The sequence below is a fragment of the Orcinus orca genome, chromosome 3 (genome assembly GCF_937001465.1).
Source record: "Orcinus orca chromosome 3, mOrcOrc1.1, whole genome shotgun sequence".
In the NCBI taxonomy this organism is placed as follows: domain Eukaryota; kingdom Metazoa; phylum Chordata; class Mammalia; order Artiodactyla; family Delphinidae; genus Orcinus; species Orcinus orca.
Genome location: NC_064561.1, coordinates 73,475,147 through 73,492,544, shown reverse-complemented (window position 1 = coordinate 73,492,544; position 17,398 = coordinate 73,475,147). Strand labels below are relative to the sequence as shown.

At 53.3% G+C, this 17,398-nt stretch overlaps 2 protein-coding genes across 15 annotated transcripts in view; one reads left to right on the top strand and one right to left on the bottom strand.

The window, feature by feature from the left end:
* Window positions 1-5,188: 5,188 nt before the first annotated feature.
* The window catches only part of JADE2 (jade family PHD finger 2), a 51,648-nt gene continuing 39,438 nt past the window's right edge, over window positions 5,189-17,398 (top strand). For 2 of the 14 annotated variants that reach the window (XM_033409877.2, XM_033409874.2), the window contains exons 1-2: window positions 11,048-15,628; window positions 15,998-16,055. In XM_033409877.2, coding sequence (XP_033265768.1) covers window positions 15,269-15,628; window positions 15,998-16,055 — 418 coding nt within the window. In that variant the 5' untranslated portion in view covers window positions 11,048-15,268. The other 12 variants (XM_033409878.2, XM_033409876.2, XM_033409880.2 and 9 more) reach the window with 11 other exon arrangements.
* Window positions 7,351-10,695, bottom strand: LOC125963961 (sterile alpha motif domain-containing protein 1-like). Its single transcript, XM_049707870.1, has 4 exons — window positions 10,691-10,695; window positions 8,534-8,720; window positions 8,120-8,294; window positions 7,351-7,898 (listed from the first exon to the last, which is right to left on the bottom strand). Exons 1-4 carry the CDS (start codon window positions 10,693-10,695, stop codon window positions 7,351-7,353), a joined length of 915 nt encoding a protein of 304 aa, XP_049563827.1.

The window sequence follows — 17,398 nt, the reverse complement described above, 5'->3', positions numbered from 1 at the left end:
TCTTGTCAAGAGCACCAGTGGCCTCCACGTGGCTGAACCTAATGATCAATTGTCAGTCCTTATCTTACCTGACGCCTTTGTAGCTTTGGACATAGGGCTTTCCTCCCTCCTGAAACTCTCTTCACTTGGCTCCAGGATATTCCTTCTATCTCTCTGAATGCTGTCGCTCCTTTTTTCACTTTTTTTTTCAATTTTTTTTTAGTGTGGGAAAATACACATAACATAGATTTTACTATCTTAACCTTTTCTAAGTGTACAGTTCAGTGACATTAAGCACATTCACATTATTGTGCAACCATCACCACCATCCATCTCCAGGGCTCTTTCATCTTGTAAAATTGAAACTCTGTATCCATTAAACAATAACTCCCCATTTTCCCCTTTCCCCAGCCCCTGGCAACCCCATTCTCCTATCTGTCTCTATGAATTTCACTACTCTAGATATCTCGTACAAGTGGAATCATACAGCATTTGTCTTTTTGCGACTGGCTTATTTCACTCAGCAGAAGGACCTCAAGGTCCACCCACGTTGTAGCCTATTGCAGAATTTCCTTCCTTTTTATTTTACTTATTTTACTATTTTTTAAAATTTTATTTGTTTTTGGCTGCGTTGGGTCCTCGTTGCTGCGTGCGGGCTCTCTCTAGTTGCGGCGAGAGGGGCCTACTCTTCATTGCGGTGCGCGGGTTTCTCACTGCGGTGGCTTCTCCTGTTGCGGAGCACGGGCTCTAGCGCGCAGGCTTCAGTAGTTGTGGATCGCAGGCTCCAGAGCGCAGGCTCAGCAGTTGTGGCGCACAGGCCTAGTTGCTCCACAGCATGTGGGATCTTCCCGGACCAGGGCTCGACCCCGTGTCCCCTGCATTGGCAGGCAGATTCCCAACCACTGAACCACCGGGGAAGCCCCCTTCCTTTTTAAACTTTTTTTTTTTTTTTTTTTTTGTGGTACGTGGGCCTCCCACTGCTGCGGCCTCTCCCGTCGCGGAGCACAGGCTCCGGACGCGCAGGCCCAGCGGCCATGGCCCACGGGCCCAGCGGCATGCGGGATCCCCCTGGAACGGGGCACGAACCCACGTCCCCTGCATCGGCAGGCGGACTCCCAACCATTGCGCCACCAGGGAAGCCCCCTCCTTCCTTTTTAAATTTGAAAAATATTCCATTCTGTATATATACTACATTTTGCTTATCCATTCATCCATCAGTGGACACTGGGTTTTTTCCACATTTTAGCTATTGTGAATAACGCTCTGTGAACACGAGAGTACAAATACTTGTTCAAGACCCTGCTTTCAATTCTTTTGCGTGCATACCAGAAATGGAATTGCTGGATCGTATAGCAATTCTATTTTTAATTTTTTGAGGAACGGCCATACTGTTTTCTACAGTGGCTGTACTATTTTACATTCCCATCCACAGTGTACAATCATTCTAATTTCTCCACATCCTTGCCAACACTCGTTATTTTCTGTTTTTTTTTTTTTATTAATAGTAGCCATCCTAGTGGGTGTAAGGCAGTACCTCAGTGTAGCATTTCCTTAATGATTAGTGATGTTGAGCATCTTTTCTTGTGCTTATTGGTCATTTGTATCTCTTCTTTGGAGAAACACCTGGATACTTCTTTTTTAACACCATCTTGCTGATTCTTCTTCATCTTCCAGACCTCTTAACCTTGCAGCGCCCAAGGTTGCCATCCTTGGACCTCTTCTCTTTCTACACCCACTTCCTTGGTGATCTCAAACAGCCCTATAGCTTTAAATACCATCCACCTGCTGAAGACTCTCAAATGGTATCTTCCCCAGACCTCATCCCTGGCCTAAGGCTGCCATTTCTAGCTGCCTACAGGATGGCTGCATTTAGATACCTAATATGCATCTCAAGCTTAACATGTCTAATGCTGAGCTCCTTATTCTTCCCCCAAACCTACTCCTTCCACAGTTTCCCCCATCTAGGTTAATGGCATCTCCCTCTTTGCATTGGTTCAAGGCAAAAACTCTTATTGTCATCTTTGACTTCTTGTTTTCTCACACCCCATCAACAAATCCTGTCAGAGCTATCTTCAAAATATATACAGAACTTGGCCACTTCTGCTGCTACTACTCTAGTCCAAGTTAACATCATCTCCCACCTGTTTTATTGTTATGACCTCCTAACTGATCTTCCTGCTTCAGCCTTTCCCCTTCAGTTTGTCCTTCATCTGGCAGCAGAGTGACCTGCAAAACCCAGTGTCAGAACATGTCGTTCTTCTGCTCAAAACCCTCCATATTGTCCCTAGCAAAAGCCAAATTCTTAACAATGCCCTATATAATCTCTTCCTTGTACGTGTACATATTAAGCACATTCCTGCCTCAAGTTTTTGCACTCACTGGTCTCTGTGTAGACAGGGGTTCTTAACCTTTATTTCATGCTATGGACCCCTTTGGCAGCCTGTGATGCCTGTGGACTCCTGAGTATAACATCTTTAAATCCATAAAATAAGCTTCATAAATTATAAAGAAGACCAACTATACTGAAATACAACTCTCAAAATATTTTTAAAATGTGTAATATAGTAATGTATGTCTTTCTTATTAATTCATTAAATTACAAGAGCTAGCAGCCTAAGTTTGAAGTAGTGATGAGTGTCATGATAATTTAAGATATTTGCAACAACTATAATGTGATATGAAAATATCTGTGATTTCTACTGGGAACAATGTCACGGGTGCTGCTAATATCACTGTGATTTGCTGTCTGCATTCATAATCAAAGAACACGCCAAATTTTAACTAGTGAAAATTAAAATATAGTTTTTGTTTCCTGTCTAAGGTTGAGACCCCCTGAATTCTATACTCAGACCTCTGGAGGGAGGTGTCTATGACTCCAGGTTAAGAATCCCTAGCTTAGAATGCTCTTCCTCCATAAACTCTCACAGTTCATTCCTTCACCTCCTTTTACTCAAAAGCCACCTTCTCAGCCAGCTCTTCCCTGAGGACTCTATTTAAATTGCATCCTCACATTCCCTATCCCCCTTTCTACTTAAATTTTCTCCACAGCACTTACTCACCTTCAAATATAATATTTTTTTAACTTTTTAAAAAATCGTGTATTTCCTTTAACTAGAAAGTGAGTTGCATGAGAATACGCATTTTTGTCTGTCATGTTTGTGCTGTGTTCCTAGCACCCAGAACGATGCCTGGAATACAGAAGGCACTCAATAAATATTTGTTGAAAACGATGAATGATTACATCTCCAAGGACACCATGTTTCTTCTCTCTTTTTTTTTTCTGTAAAAAGTTAATGAATGATTTGTGAAATTTTTAAGAAGGATTAAGGAGTTATAATTAGCTTTAATGCTATCATTCTATTTACATTTCCAAGGTTAACCTTAAACAGTAGCAGAGAGCTGTGGGAAGTCAAGGATTCTGATGGAGCGCCCAATCCTAAACAAGAAGTGTCTTCCAAGGACTCTTTAGGTGATCTGGATCGTACCCAAACTCAGGGGAGCACCTCAGAAACAAAGTGCTGCTCATAAAATTCTTTCTTGCCAATATAGCGATCAGGCTCCCATCCCTGATCAAACCAACAATACTAATACTTTTTATTTCTGGCAGTGTGGTAAAATGGAAAACACATAGGTCCTGGGGTCTGCTGGACTAGGTGCCAGTTCTGTCACCACTCGCTAGCTGTGTGACTGTTGGTAAGTTGCTAAACCTTTCTGAATAGGTAGCATGGTTTTTGTGAGGATGAAATGGGATGACTAACTGTCCACAGCACAGAGCAGGTGCCCTATAGATGGTCATCCACTCCCTCTTCCTCCTCTAGGTCATTTTATAACTGCTTGCCATGGGATCCTGATGGCTAAGAGGAGGAGCCTGTCCAGTCCTCTCCTGCATGTAAACCCTCTGCAGCTAGACCCAACAAGAGCAGTCCCCTTGAACTGGGCCACTGTAAATTGGTACCCCCACTCTCACCTCATATGTGTGGCTACCATCTGGATCTTGACCATGGAGGCCACAATCATTTACAGTTTTTTCTCCTGGCCTTCCCTTTTGCCCACACTGGGAGATCTTGTGTATGTCCCTCAGTTTCTCAGTGCTAAGAGCTTTCAGGGAGTGTATTCACACCCTTCCAAAATGTAGGCACCAGGAAAAAGTGCTAATGTGCACTGCGTACTCTGAGCCAGGCCCTGCTGTACACATATAGTGTGTATATGTGTGTGTGTGTATACACACACACACACACACACACACACATACACACAGGGCCTCAGGAAGCCTCCAACTACCCCATTCTACGAAGGAGGAAAAAGAGACCCAGAGATGAATTCACTTGCCTACATGAAGCAGCCTCTGAACTGCAGAGCCAGGATTAGAGCCCAGGTATTTAACCATTTTGTTACATACTCACAACCTGCAACATCTGTTTCTAGGCACTGAGCTTGAGGTTGGGAAAATCCTACCAACTGACCACTAAATGCTAGAACAGGTCTAATTGGGAGATACCTAGACCCTCCGTCTTGCCAGACAAGCCTCCCCAGACTTTGTGAATGAAGGCCAAGGAAATGTTACAGTGACTCTCTTTGAGCTCGTATTTCTTTCCTGTTGCAAAAGTGCTTATTTCAGCATCCATCATCTCCCTCTGTTGTGTAGACAATCCGCCCTGTCAGAGGATTTGTGCTGTTATTATGAGTTTGTTTATTATTAGATTTATTTCTCCTATAAGGAAATGTGTTCACAACATTCCACCGGGGAATCTTCTTAATTGTCACATAAATGTCATCTTATGTAAATTGAATATTTATCTTTCCACAGAAGGGGTGGAGGGGAAAGAAAGAATAAACAAACTTCAGTCTTGGAGAGGGAAGGTGGTTTCTGTCCCAGTTCACAGCTCACCCACGTGCCTTCAAAGCCAAAGGTGAGGTGAAGAAATTATTGGATCATCTTTGAGGGGCAGCCAAAAAGGAGGGGGAAGAAAAAGTTGGCAATGATGCTTTGAGGATATTGGGCCAGGCTCCCAGGTCTCCCCCCCACAAACCCCGCCTGAGACCAGACCACCCCCTCCCTAGCTGGGAGCATCTGAGAAGGCTGCAGCTTGCCCCCCACTTCTCCCCATCCAGAAGGCCAGCCCTGCTCCTTCCTCGAGAGAAGGTGAGCACGGCGGGCGCAGCGGGTTGGGTGGGTGTGGCCCGCGGCTCCGGGAACGGACCCAAGGCCCCGCCACCGCCCGAGAGCCGCCCGACAGCCCGCCTGCCTGGCGAGCGCAAGCTCTTCTTCCAGAAACTGCGAGGATCCCAGCGCACTGTTTGTGCACCACAAGGTCAAGTCGGGAAGTGGAGCCGGAGGAGGAGGGGCGAGGAGGCGAAGGGTGGGGAGAGGGGCGCCCCGCTTCCTCGCCAAGTGCCAATCCTTGGAAGTTGCCCCTTGGTTTTTAACCCTTTAGGGGGACTGGGAAGGACGAGCAAGGGGGAGGTGGCCACCCCGGGGCAAACTCCTACCGGGCCCAGGACGTGCAGCCACCCACCCACCCATCACTGCGTTCCCTACCCCCCGGAAATGCGGGGCAGAGCTGGGCGCCAGGAGGCACTCGGGCGGGGGGAGGGGGCGACGAACCCGAGAGGGACCCTCTCTACGGACCGCCCCTCCTTCTTGAGGTCGCCCACAATTTCAAGTTTCCCCCGCCCGGCATGTTAGTTTCCATCTGCTGTGGGTGGGGGAGGAGAGCCGCGCCCCCTCCCCCAGACTCGCGCGCGCCCCTCCCCTCCGCTCCTGCCAGCACTTTCTGCTCACTTCTGGCGCTGCGAAACGCCACGCGATTTATTCGTTTCGCATTTTAAAACCAGCGATTCAGGATCAGGGCCTAGAGCGAGGGTCTTCCAGCGCTGGAACCCCGGGAGGCGGGGTGCTCAGTGCAAACCTCGTTCCCTCCGCGAGTGTCGCCTTCAGGCTGTTATTTGCAAAGAAACGTCTTTTTGACGCAGGGAGAAATGGCAAATTTTAAGTACGTCATTAATATGGCGCCAAAAGATTTTTTTTAAGTATAAGCTTGCTTTTTTTTTTTTTTTTTTAAGGTTGCGGGGGGCGCCGCCCGGGTCTGGGGCGCGAAGGGGGCGGGGTGTGAGCAGAAAGTGTGAGTGAGAGAGTGGAGGGGCGGGGTATGTGTGTGAGTGTGTGAAGTGTGAGCAGACCTGATGGGACTTGCACGGGCGCAGCCGCCGCTTGGGCCCGGCCCTGGGGACAAGGCGGGCTGGGGGCGCCCCAGAGCCCGTGGGGAGTCCAGGCCCGAGGTGCAGGCAAGAGGGCGGTCCGGCAGGGTACCCTCCCCCCGGAGGCCTGCAACGCTACCTGAACCCGCAGCTGAAGCCAAACAACTGGGCGGGGGGGTGGAGGGGCGAGGCGGGGGGTGTCAGGAGTGGAAATCCGAGTGAATAAGAAAAAAGTGGCTACTCCCCCTCCCTCGCTCCTCCCGCCCGCCCCCACCCCACCCCCACCCCAACACATTTTTTTTTTTTCTAAAGAGATCACAAGGAAGTCTTGGTTTAAAAAGAAACAGAAACATACACAGGGGGGTTGGTGAATGGTGCCGACCGCGGCCATCGCAGTTGGAGGCTATTTGGGGGGGGGGGTTAGAAGCGTCCATGGAGTTACTTTGCACCCACTCCTAGCGGCAAGGGCTTAGGTCTGGCGGGCTGACAGTCCCCGGCCGGGTGCGGTGCCGGGGACCCCACGGGCCCGGCCGCCTCCCTCGCCACGACCCCGGATGGATGCGCGCCCCCCGCCCGCCCGCGCCGGCCCCAGGAGCTCCGGGTTTCAGGAGCATCCTTCCCACGCCGGCCCCAGCCGCGGCGCGTAGCCGGGGGTAGCGGCCCTCGGAAGGGCACCGCGGAGCAAGGTAAGATCCAGCCCCCGGCGACTGGCCCTGCGCATCTCCACGGCGTTATTTTGTGTTTTTGCAACAGATCTCCAGCGCTCCTCGCTCCCTCGCGCTCTCTCTCTCTCTCTCTTGCTCGCTCGCTCCCTCTCTCTCCTGCTGGCTGCTTGTTCTAGGAAGCCAGCGCGCGGGGGGGGGGGGGGGTGCCGATGCACAGCACAGGGGAGAGAGATTGCGCATGTTGGTCAGTCGTGTTTTAAAGAGTACATTGCGGGGAGGCTGAGAGGGGCGCATGCAACAACAACTTTTGGAAGGGTGAGCTTGGCGACCTTCTTTATTAATGACTGCGGCAAAGCGCCCCCGGGCCGGGGAGGGGGCGCGGGCGGGCGGGGGCGCGCCGGGGCTGCAACTTGCCCCGCGGGCTCTGGCAGGGCGGAGGGGCTGCGGCGGGAGACCTGTGCGGAGAGGAGGTCGCGCGGCCAGGGACGTGGGTTCGGAGGACCCGGGGCTATCTGCCCTCCTGTCTCCCCGAGTTTATTTTGTTGATACGCAGCACGTCCGGGCGCCGAACCGGGCTGAGCCGGTGCACATGACCCTGCGCTGGGCTCACGTGCAGCCGGTCCGGTCCCAGACACCTTCCGGGGGCCACCGCCTCCGCCCTGTCGCCCCCTCTCCGGGCTGGGTGCACGCGGGCTCTGCACGCGGGGGCAGCATGCTCAGCTCCCGGACGCGGAGGCTCTGCACAAATTAAGCACAGTTTTTTGGAGGGGCGGGGGATACCCTTTCCAGGTGAGTATGGAGGGTGCGCAGCCCCAGCGCGGGGGGCGCGGGCTGGGGGTCGGGGGCAGCCCCCCCCTCCAGGGCTGCGCGGGAGTCCAGCGGGGGAGAAGCGCTGGGAGTGGAAATGTACCGGCGGCGGCCGGAGCGGCGGGTGCGCGCCCGCGGGGCGACGGCAGGGGGCGTGGCCCTTGTTTACCTTCTTCCGAGTCTGCCGGTTCGCGTCCCGCTCTGGGGACGGTTCTGCAGTCCCCTGCCGTCCGCCTCCACCCCTGAGCCCTGGGTAGTACCGGGAAGATGTAGGCAAGCGGCGGCCCGAGCCTGGGACTTACACACCTGACTCCCACATGAGTGACATTGCAGCCCCCGCCCCCACCAAGCACCGCTGCAGTCCCTCTCCCGGATCCCCGGCCCCGCCCCGCCCCCGGCAGAGGCATCTTCCCGGCCTCACCTCCTTCCTCCCTCTCCCCTCTCTCCCTCCCTCCTTCCCACCCACTCGCCTGCGCCTGCGGAGCCGCTCCTGCCCGCCTCCTCCCCGCCTGGGTGCAGACTTGTGGCTCCCTCCGGTCCATTCCCGCTTATCCCTGGGCCCTGAGACACCCTCTTCTTCAGGCCAAGGGATGAGAGGGGGTCAGCTTGATGACTCGTAGCTTTAATGTCAGAAAAGGGGAATGTCTGCGAGACGAGCAGGAAGCCTTCGCTATAGCTTCTAGAGGCCCAGGACACCCACCCTCCCTACACACACACCATCCCCACACACACAGCTGCCACCCCCCAAGGGGCTCGGCCGCCCTCACCCGCTACGCCTAAGCCCTTTCTCCAGCCCCGGGGGCCAAGGCCACCTCCCGGCGCCACCCCCGGCCCGAACCGCTTCTTGCCCTTCCTTCGACTGGGCCGGAGCCCCCCGCAGCCACCTCCGGCTCCTCCTCCCGGCTCCCGCGGTCAGAATCACGCCGGCGCGCCTCCAGCCTGCTGTCCCCCGGACTGCCTTTAGGGGCAGGCTGGAGGCGCGCGCCACCCCCTCCCAATCCCCTTAACCTTTGCTGCCGGCCGGGACATTTTTCCTTAGCACCTTGAACGCAGATCTCCTGCCCTGGGCTACTGGGAACGGGAAGGGCTGTGTTTCCCTTTTCTCGGTGCCAAGGGCAGGAAGGATCCGGCGCCTCTGGTCTCTGCAGACTCCCAAACCTTGCCCCGCGCTTAACATTCTCTCCCACTCCTTTACCCCACCCCCACCCCCGCCGCCCCCATCTACTGCGGGATTCCAAGACACAAAGTTTCATATAGGGTCTGAGTTTGTAGGGTGTCATCAGGAGGCGTCATGTTTGCACTCCGAGCTGAGGAGCTGAGTGGGCACGACTGACCTGCCACCTTGCCTTTGTTGCAAGGGGGAGGAGCCCTGAGCTTTGAGTCCAGACAAGCTGTGAGGATGTCCCTTTAACGTATGTTTGCAAACTGAGTGCTGGGTCTGGGTGGTGGTAGGGCTGCCTGGCCCCTCCTGCCAGGGTGGCATTAACTCCCTCCCTTCACTGGTAAAATTCCCAGTAGGACATTTGGCAGAAGAGCTGGGCAGGGAGCTGCCAACCAGGCCTGGCCCTGTCTCCTGGGTTCCCAGGGTGCTGGCTTGTCCCCTACCCTGACTTCTTCTCCCACCTTAGGGCCCCAAGTGAAGGCACCATCCCTCCCATCCCATCTTCCTCAGGCGGGTTGGGACTCGCAAAGTGATCTAACAAGAAGGGAAGGAAAATAACAACAGAGTAACTGTAAGAGGAAGGAATGAGTAATAAAGCCGACCCAGGCAGGGAGGAGGGCTTTTATGTTTAAGAGATGCTATTTGCTTTTTAGGTCACAGGCTGCAAAAACAGTCTTTGATCCGAAGTGGGCGAATAATTTATTGAGAAAGTTTGCATGGTAGGGGAAAAAAGGGATGTTTGTTTGATCTGGAGGCCTCTCAGTTGTCCCAAGTGCTGTTGGCTGTTGTTTAGAGTGGAAAAGCATTTGGTTCCACAGCAAATGCCTCACCGAGGGAAGTCCTCACCCCAGGCAGCAAGACTTGCAGTGAATGTTGGTTTTGAAATTGTTTAGCCAAGGGTCTCCCCAGCACTTTTGGAGTTGAAGTGTTTAAGGATAGAGTTGTTTGGGCTCGGGATGCAGCAAATGTGTCCAGAACATTTCCCATCCAACAGGCTTTTCCTTTCCCTAAATTGCCTGGCTAAACAGCCAATAACACTGATCCAAGAGGCTGTCAGAAATCTCCACTTAGCTTTCGTTGACAGGTGAGGTGGGACTGCTGGTCCCCAGCCCCCAGGTCCTTCCAGAATCATGAGATTAGGCTTTTGACACTGATTTCCACATCCTCAAGGTTGGGGGCAAGGTAATCTGGTTAATCAGTGTTCCAGTTAACAGGGAGGTACTTGTCTTATACCCAAGACCCAAGTCAGAGGCTTCCAGTCCAAATTCTTAACAGCTCATCCAGCAGGCTCTTCGTGGGCCTCACAGTTTTCCCTTTAGGTTCTCCAAGGGGAGGCCAAGTCAGAGTTATGAGGAGGGGGGGTACCCCTTGCTTGCCCTGTCCTCCACATAGGACCCTCACTATGTGTCTCAAAGATGAGGAACCCAGGGGCTTCCCTGGTGGCGCAGTGGTTGAGAGTCCGCCTGCCGATGCAGGGGACACGGGTTCGTGACCCGGTCCGGGAAGATCCCACATGCAGCGGAGCAGCTAGGCCCGTGAGCCATGGCCGCTGAGGCTGCGCGTCCGGAGCCTGTGCTCCGCAACGGGAGAGGCCACAACAGTGAGAGGCCCGCGTACCGCAAAAAACCAAAAAAAAAAAAGATGAAGAACCCAGGAAGATTCTCAGAAAACCTATAGGAATCTGGAATACCCCAGCCATACCTGGGAGTTGTAGGTCTGTGCCCTGTACACTGTACCCCCTGGGGGGGGAGGGGGGCAAGGTGTGCTATTTGGAGCCAGACAGTCTAGGTTTGTATGCTAGCTTTGCAGTCACCAGCTGTTTTAATTGCTCAGTGCCTCAGTTTCTTCATCTGCAATTGGGGTTAATAACAGTACCTACCTCATGATGGGTGTGTGGATTAAGCGATATATTGCACAAAGAAGACTATGCACAAAGCCAGGCATGTGGTAAGCACTTGATTAGTATTAGCCATTCTTACTGTTATTATGAATGACCTGGATAGGACCCAAATGCAGCTGACCTTTGATCTCTCCCCTTTAGGCTAGGCCAGAGAGCCAGCTCCCTTCTCTGAAGAAGGGATCAGAAGGACCCTGCAGTTGCCAATGGGCAGCCATCCATGGGAGCGAGTGGACTGAGCTTTGCCCTCTCTGAGGTGGAGGGTAGGGTGCGAAGGTGCTGAAGGACAAAGTAGACAAAGCCCCTTTCTGTCTCCCAGGATCCCCTTGGTATGTCCCCAGAACTGGGTCTGGAGGGTGGGTGTGGACAGTGTGTTCTAGGGGAGCTGGGTGCCCCCTGGGACACTTGGAATTGCAGGTGGGCAATGATGGGTGTTGGAGGAGGGTTAGGCTCCCCCGTGATTGGAGAAGTAAGTTTGAGCATCTGTGTGTACCAAATCATTTTTGTCATGGCAGTTACTGTCCCTGAGAAGGCATCAAAGTTAATGAGAGATAGGAAAGAGTGGGGCTCTGACCCCCGTTTAAAATGGTTTAAGAGTGTGCAGCTCTTGTTTTCTGAATGTCTGGCCTTCCCGACACAAGCAGGCTCTGAGGACAGGTTTTCCAGCCGAAATATGATTAAATTGTATTAGCATCTTATTACATACACGCCTTAGTGGTCTGCCTCAGACAGGGAGAGTTTTTGTTTCTCTTCGGAAGATTGTGTCTGGAATGGTAAATTGCCTGCTTGAAAGCCTCCCCACCCCCCTTTTTTTAAGGAGGAAGACGAAATCCTGCTGTGTATGGTGGCAGGCTGGGTAGGCCTGGTGGCCCCCAGAGAGGAGAGGCCAGAGGCCAGGTTGGGGTGTTTTAACTGCCTAGGGAGCTGCTGCAGTAGCAGGCCTGAAAGGCCCACTGTTTCCAGGGTCAGCTGGAAGGGCGTTAATGGAGGCCCAGGGTGTTTATTTGAGTTTATTTGTGGAGAGGTCTTTAAAAGGGGGCTGGCATTGGGCATTGGTGTTTCAAGTCCAGACCCGAGGCCCCCACTAAGACCAATGGCTAGTGTTGCCAAGAAAACATCTACCACCAAATTGCTGCCCTATTACTGAGTTGACATTGATCGTTAGCCAGGAGCCCAACCAAATACAGCCTCCTGGAAAATGTGTGAGGTTAAGACAGGGAAGGCGGGCTATGCAAACGGGACGAAATCTTGGGCTGGGGTGTTTGCTCCCGCAAGCTGCGAGCAGGCCAGCTGGGCTGTGTGGTCCCACACTTCTAGAGGGAGGCGACAAGAACACACTCGGCACTCCATGTGTACCAAGTCCCTGTTATGTGCTGGGGCGCCAGCAGGGATCCAAACAGTTGCGCTTTTTACTCTCATGGAACGTATATTCCCAAGGAGAAGGACATTCAACAAGTAGCTCAACAAACACAAATTGTGATGGGTGCTCTGAAGAAGCTGACTGATTGGGTGGTGGGCTTTCTGTAGATAAGGCAGCTGGCATAGACCTCTGTGACGTTTAAGCCGAAACTTGAAGGATGAAAAGTCAGACGTGCCTAGGCTGCGTAGACCATTCCAGGCAGAGAGCACACCTGTGCACAGGTCTTGACTCATGGACTGTTTGGTTTGTTTCGGGAAATGAAAGGAGGCCAGTTTGGCTGGGAAGTGGTGGGGATGGGGGCGGTGGTCAGTATGTGGTAGGCAGCGGTAAGATCACGTAGGGTCTTATGGTCAGAAGCTTGAGTTTTGCCCTTTGAGCAGCAGGAAACCTTTGAAAGATTTTAAATAGGGCATGACATGATCTGATTTATGCTTTTTGAAGATCATTGTGGCTGCTGTGTGGATCTTGGATTATGAGGGAGCCATAGCGGAAGTTGGAAGATGAATGAGGAGTCCCGCAAGAGATGAGACTGGCTTGGACCAGTATGGTAGCAGTAGAGATAGGGGAAATGTGGGTGGATTCTCACTGTATCCTGGAGGGAGCGCCCACTGGACTTGCAAGCGTTGGCGGTGGGGCGGAGGAGGCTGTGGGCTGCTGCTCATTGAGGGAACTCAAAGAGGGGACCCGAAGGAGAGCCGTGTGTGTCTCTATGCTGGGGATGGTGTGGGAGTGCAAGTGCACTGGTGGCAATGGCAGGAAACGGGGACACTTTCTTTCCCAGAGTCTTCTCTGTAGGTAAGATTTCAGGAGCACTTTCTGCCCCTAAAAGCAAGTGCCTTGTGACCCTGAGGTATTTTCCCAGAGCAGACCTTGCTTTGGGAGAGGTTGGGGGAGGCAGTGGAAAAGGAGAACCAGAGGCCAAGACCGTGTCTTGGCACTCCCATCCCCCACCTGCATGTATAGCCCTGGGTTTCAGCTTTGGTAAAAGAGTCCTCCCTGTCTCCTTTGCTGGGTTGGAGAGGGCCTTCATGGGGCAAAAGGCTATGCCGCAGGGGGAGCCCAGGCCTCATCTGGGGCTTCATTAACCACTGACAGTAAGAGGCTCACCTGAGGCAGGGAGGCCTTTGGAACAGACTTGGTTCAAAGGAAGGAAGCAAAGCAGTGGTTTCCCGCTGAAGCCTAGTTATTATTCCAGTTAAGCCACCGCAGAATCTGCTCCCTTAATAACACCCTGCTAAGGAGGACTCTGGGGTGTTTCACGGAGGGCAGGTTGGACGGGCGGCTGGCTGAGGGTGGGTGCAGGTCTGCACGCCGACGGGGCACTCTGGTCCTAGGCAGTGAGAAGGTCATTGGCAGTCAAGAGGTCCTGTTGTAGGGGACCTTGCTTACTGTACAGGCTCACTGCCTCGCTGAGGAGGCCTTCAGGTGGGCGCTGGTTAGGAGGACTGTCCACCTGGCCCGAGTCCGCTGTGGAATTAAGAACCAGCACTCATACGGAGTGCCAGCCACCGTGCTAAGGGCTTTATACTGCTCTCATTTACTCACCAGCTGATTCTGGCCCACAGATGTGTTTAGTTTGGCCCTCTCAAAGTGTTTTAAAAATCTGAATCAGTTGCCAACATTTTAAGTTCAGGAGATTTATGTAAAATTCCAGATCCAGTTTGTGTCCTTTGGGAGGTGTGTCTTTTCCAAGGTCCCTGGTCTAGTGAGGGGTGCAGGTAGGATTTGAACTTGGCCTCCCTGAATCCAGTGCTCCTGCTTTATATGCTATGAGAGAGCCTGGCTTGCAAGTGCCCCTTTTCTGGAAATGAAGAGCAATGCAATTCATGTAGAGGATTGCAGGAGAAAACAGGTGGGTGCACTTAGAGCACCTCTCCCCCTGCTCCTGCTCTACCTGTGAAAGGGCTGGGTTGGCAAGATGTAGGCTAGAGTCAAGAGTTCTGTTAAAGTCACCTCATCACACTCAGACCCCGGAGGATAGCAAGGATGGGCAGCTGTGGGCGGTGGAGCATTATTGCCCCATTCAGTGTATGACCTGAGCCACTGGGCTGCTTGCACTCTGCTGCACAGAGGCAGGGTAGCCTAAAGGTCAAGAACATGGTCTCCTGAGTCAGACCTCTTACGAGCACTGTGATCTTGGGCAAGTCACTTAACCTCTGAGCTTCATTTTCCTCAGCTGCAAAAGGGAAGCAGCCATCAGGCCCACCAGCACCAAAGGGCTGTTCTGAGGCCTCAGTGAGCTCCCTGTGTACCAGGACGCACCCCCTCCCCAAGCGATGGGTGCTTAGCAGTTTTAGCTCTTGTTCCTGCCTCCTTGGCGTCCATGCTACCACCAGGCATCCCTCCATACCCCCACACCCTCTAGAGAGCACTTTGCCTGCACCTTTGGAGCTGGGCAGCAAGCAGTGCTAGTGAACCTTCCTGTCATCCTGATCCTGCTACTGGGGACACAGGGGTGGAGAGGAGCTCCTGGCTAAGGTCAAGTATGAGGCAGGAGGGTACTTCTGAATAGCTCAGAGTTCTGGGTAGTCACACCCCACCTTAGAGAGCCGATGCTCCCTGGTCTCTGCAGGGCCACAGTCAAATAAGATGACCCCCATGCTTGGGCATGAGCAGACTTGGGATGACAGCAGGTGGCAAATGGGATGCCGAGTGGGGGTGGGGAGCCTGGCTGGCCTGCAGCTGGGACGAGCAGCGGGGCTTTTTCCCTACTGACACTGGCTCCTTGTCCTTTGCTGTGGACAGTGAGGCAGCCCAGGGTCTAGACTGACAGGAACACGGTGGAAAGCACTCTGGGCCCTGAGCCCCAGGTCTCTTCTCACGTTAGGACTCGGCCACTGACTAGCTGTGAGACCCGGGGCAGGTTAACAAGCCACTCAGTGTGCTCCCCTCCAAGAGGGGACAAGAGCAGGCTCTGCCACCCAGGACTCTGCAGGATTAGAGGAAATAGTGGGTGGGAAAGCACTTCAAGAGGCAGGAGCTGACAAGAGCACAAAGGCAGCTCAGTGTGGGCTCAGGGATCAGACCACGTGGATTCAAATCCCAGTTCAGCCAGTTACTAGCAGGACAAGGCACTGAGCCTCCTCTGTAAAAGAAGCTAATAGCTCACAGCTCCCCAGGTTGTTAGGACCTGAGATAGCATGGGTAGGGGAAAGAGCTCAGTATGGAAGAGCTGCCCTTCCTACCTCGAAGTTAAATACTGTAGTGGAGAGAAAGTTGGTTTTTTCTTTTATCTGCAGAAGGACATTGAGGGGAGGGAGGGCAGCCCAGCCCAGCCCATTCACCCTGGGCCTGGTGTGGCTCAGGGACCCAGCTTGCAGCCTCCCTGCCCCCACCCCATTTCCACACCCCTCTGGCTGCCGCTCTCAGTATGTGCCCTCAGTGCTGTCTGGACTGGCTTGTCCCTCAACTCCGATAACCTGATCCTCCTGGAAGAGTCAGTCTTGTTTCCTGTGCCCTCCCTCCTCAGCACCCAGCAGGGTACCACTTGTAACTTGCAGGTGAGAGTGGATTCTTCCGTGGGCCTGAGTTTCCTTGAGTGGAAGCTGGCAGTTGGCAGGTCCTGGTCTCTGTTCATTCTGGGGCTGCTGACCCCCCTTGCCCTCCCTCATCTTTGACCAGACTCTCCGTTGTCTGAGGCTCTGGGCTCAGGAGGTGGGAGATGCCGCCCCCTCTCCCAGCCCCAGGGCCCATGTAGGTGGGCGGGGAGAGGGCGAGGCTGGTGAGGAGAAGGCTAGGGCACCACCTTGTTCTCACTCTTTCTCTGCAGTGGGGTGAGTGTGGGGAGGAAGGTTATTGGGCAATTTTCTGAGAGACTGAGGATTTCCCAAGCCGCCTGTGAGTATAATGGGGCCTGCCTTTCATTGCAGATGGAAGAGAAGAGGCGAAAGTACTCCATCAGCAGCGACAACTCTGACACCACCGACAGTAAGGCCTTCCATCTGGGGCTCCTACCGGGAAAGTGTTTGCATAATTATCAGGCCCACAGGCCCAGATCGGGGGACACTGCCCCATGGTCTCAATGTTGATGAAAGCATAAATCAGGCCAGGTCCTTCTGCTCCTAAGAAAATCCCCACACCACTATGGCCTCCAGGGCCTTGCTGTCCTCTTTACTCTACTCCCCTTTACCCTCTAGCTCTCAGCCCCATGTGTTTTGCTCTGGTTGGAACAGATCAACTCCCCTCTGGGCCTTTGCCTGTGCTGTTCTTGGCTGCTAGGAACACACCCCTCTCCCTCTGGCCCTGCCGTTGAGTCAGGGCCCTGTAGAAATGTCCACACAACAGATAAAAAACCTGTCACTCTTCATTATAGTGACCTGATAAGTATCATTTCTTAACCAAGTATCATTTCCTTATTAAGGTAAGCTCCTTGATAAGAGGGGTCATGTCTTGCTGACTGCTGTATCCAGCTAGATCGGGCACATAATAGGTGATCAGTAAATGTTTGCGGAAAAAATTAATGAAGGAGTCTGACCTTCATGGGATCTTGGCAACAGAACCTCAGGGTAGACTTGTGTGGGGGCTGGGTGTGCCAGCCCTGGATATGGGGGGGGGGCACTGTTACAGAGAAAATGGGGCTTAGGGAGCCCCTTCTGAAATACGGAGGCGAAAAGGGAGGTTTGTGTCAGGTGAGGGCTTTTTTCTGGTACTAGAAGGCAGCTCTTCTTAGATGCCCTAAGAACCTGGGCTTGCATGAGCCAGTCGGAGTAAAGAGTTCCATTCTGCCCTGTGTAGGAGAGACACTCTGCCAGGAAGATCCCACTTAGCGGTGTCCTCTGGTGAAAGCCCAGGCTGAGGAAGAGCCTGCGCTGCCAGGGAGGCCGGGCCTGGAGCCCTGCAACGGTAGACCTTAGTTTGTTCACGTACGTGGTGAGCAACTGGGACTGGGGAGATCTCCAAGGCCCCTTAGAGCTCCCAGAGTGAGTTCTCTAATCCCCCGGAGCCTGAGGACACATGCACTAGAATGAGAAATCAGGTCCCAGCCCCTTCTCTCCCTCCAGGTTTCACTCAGTGTCCTTTGGGGTCTGTTTACTCAGCTTGGCTCTGGTGTCTGACCTGGCCCGCTGTTCCTCCCTGCAGCAGTAGATCACAGCGTCCGGCCCTTTGTGGCTGCAGTCACGCTGCCTGTGGCCTGTTTCAGTAGAGCCAAGAAGAACTGCATCCTCTGCTTCTAACTTTATTTCAGGCAAAGGAACCCTTGAGGGCCAGGCGCCCGCAAGGGAGAGCATCTGGGCAGCTGAGCCCTGTTTCTGCATTGGAGTTGGGCCAGG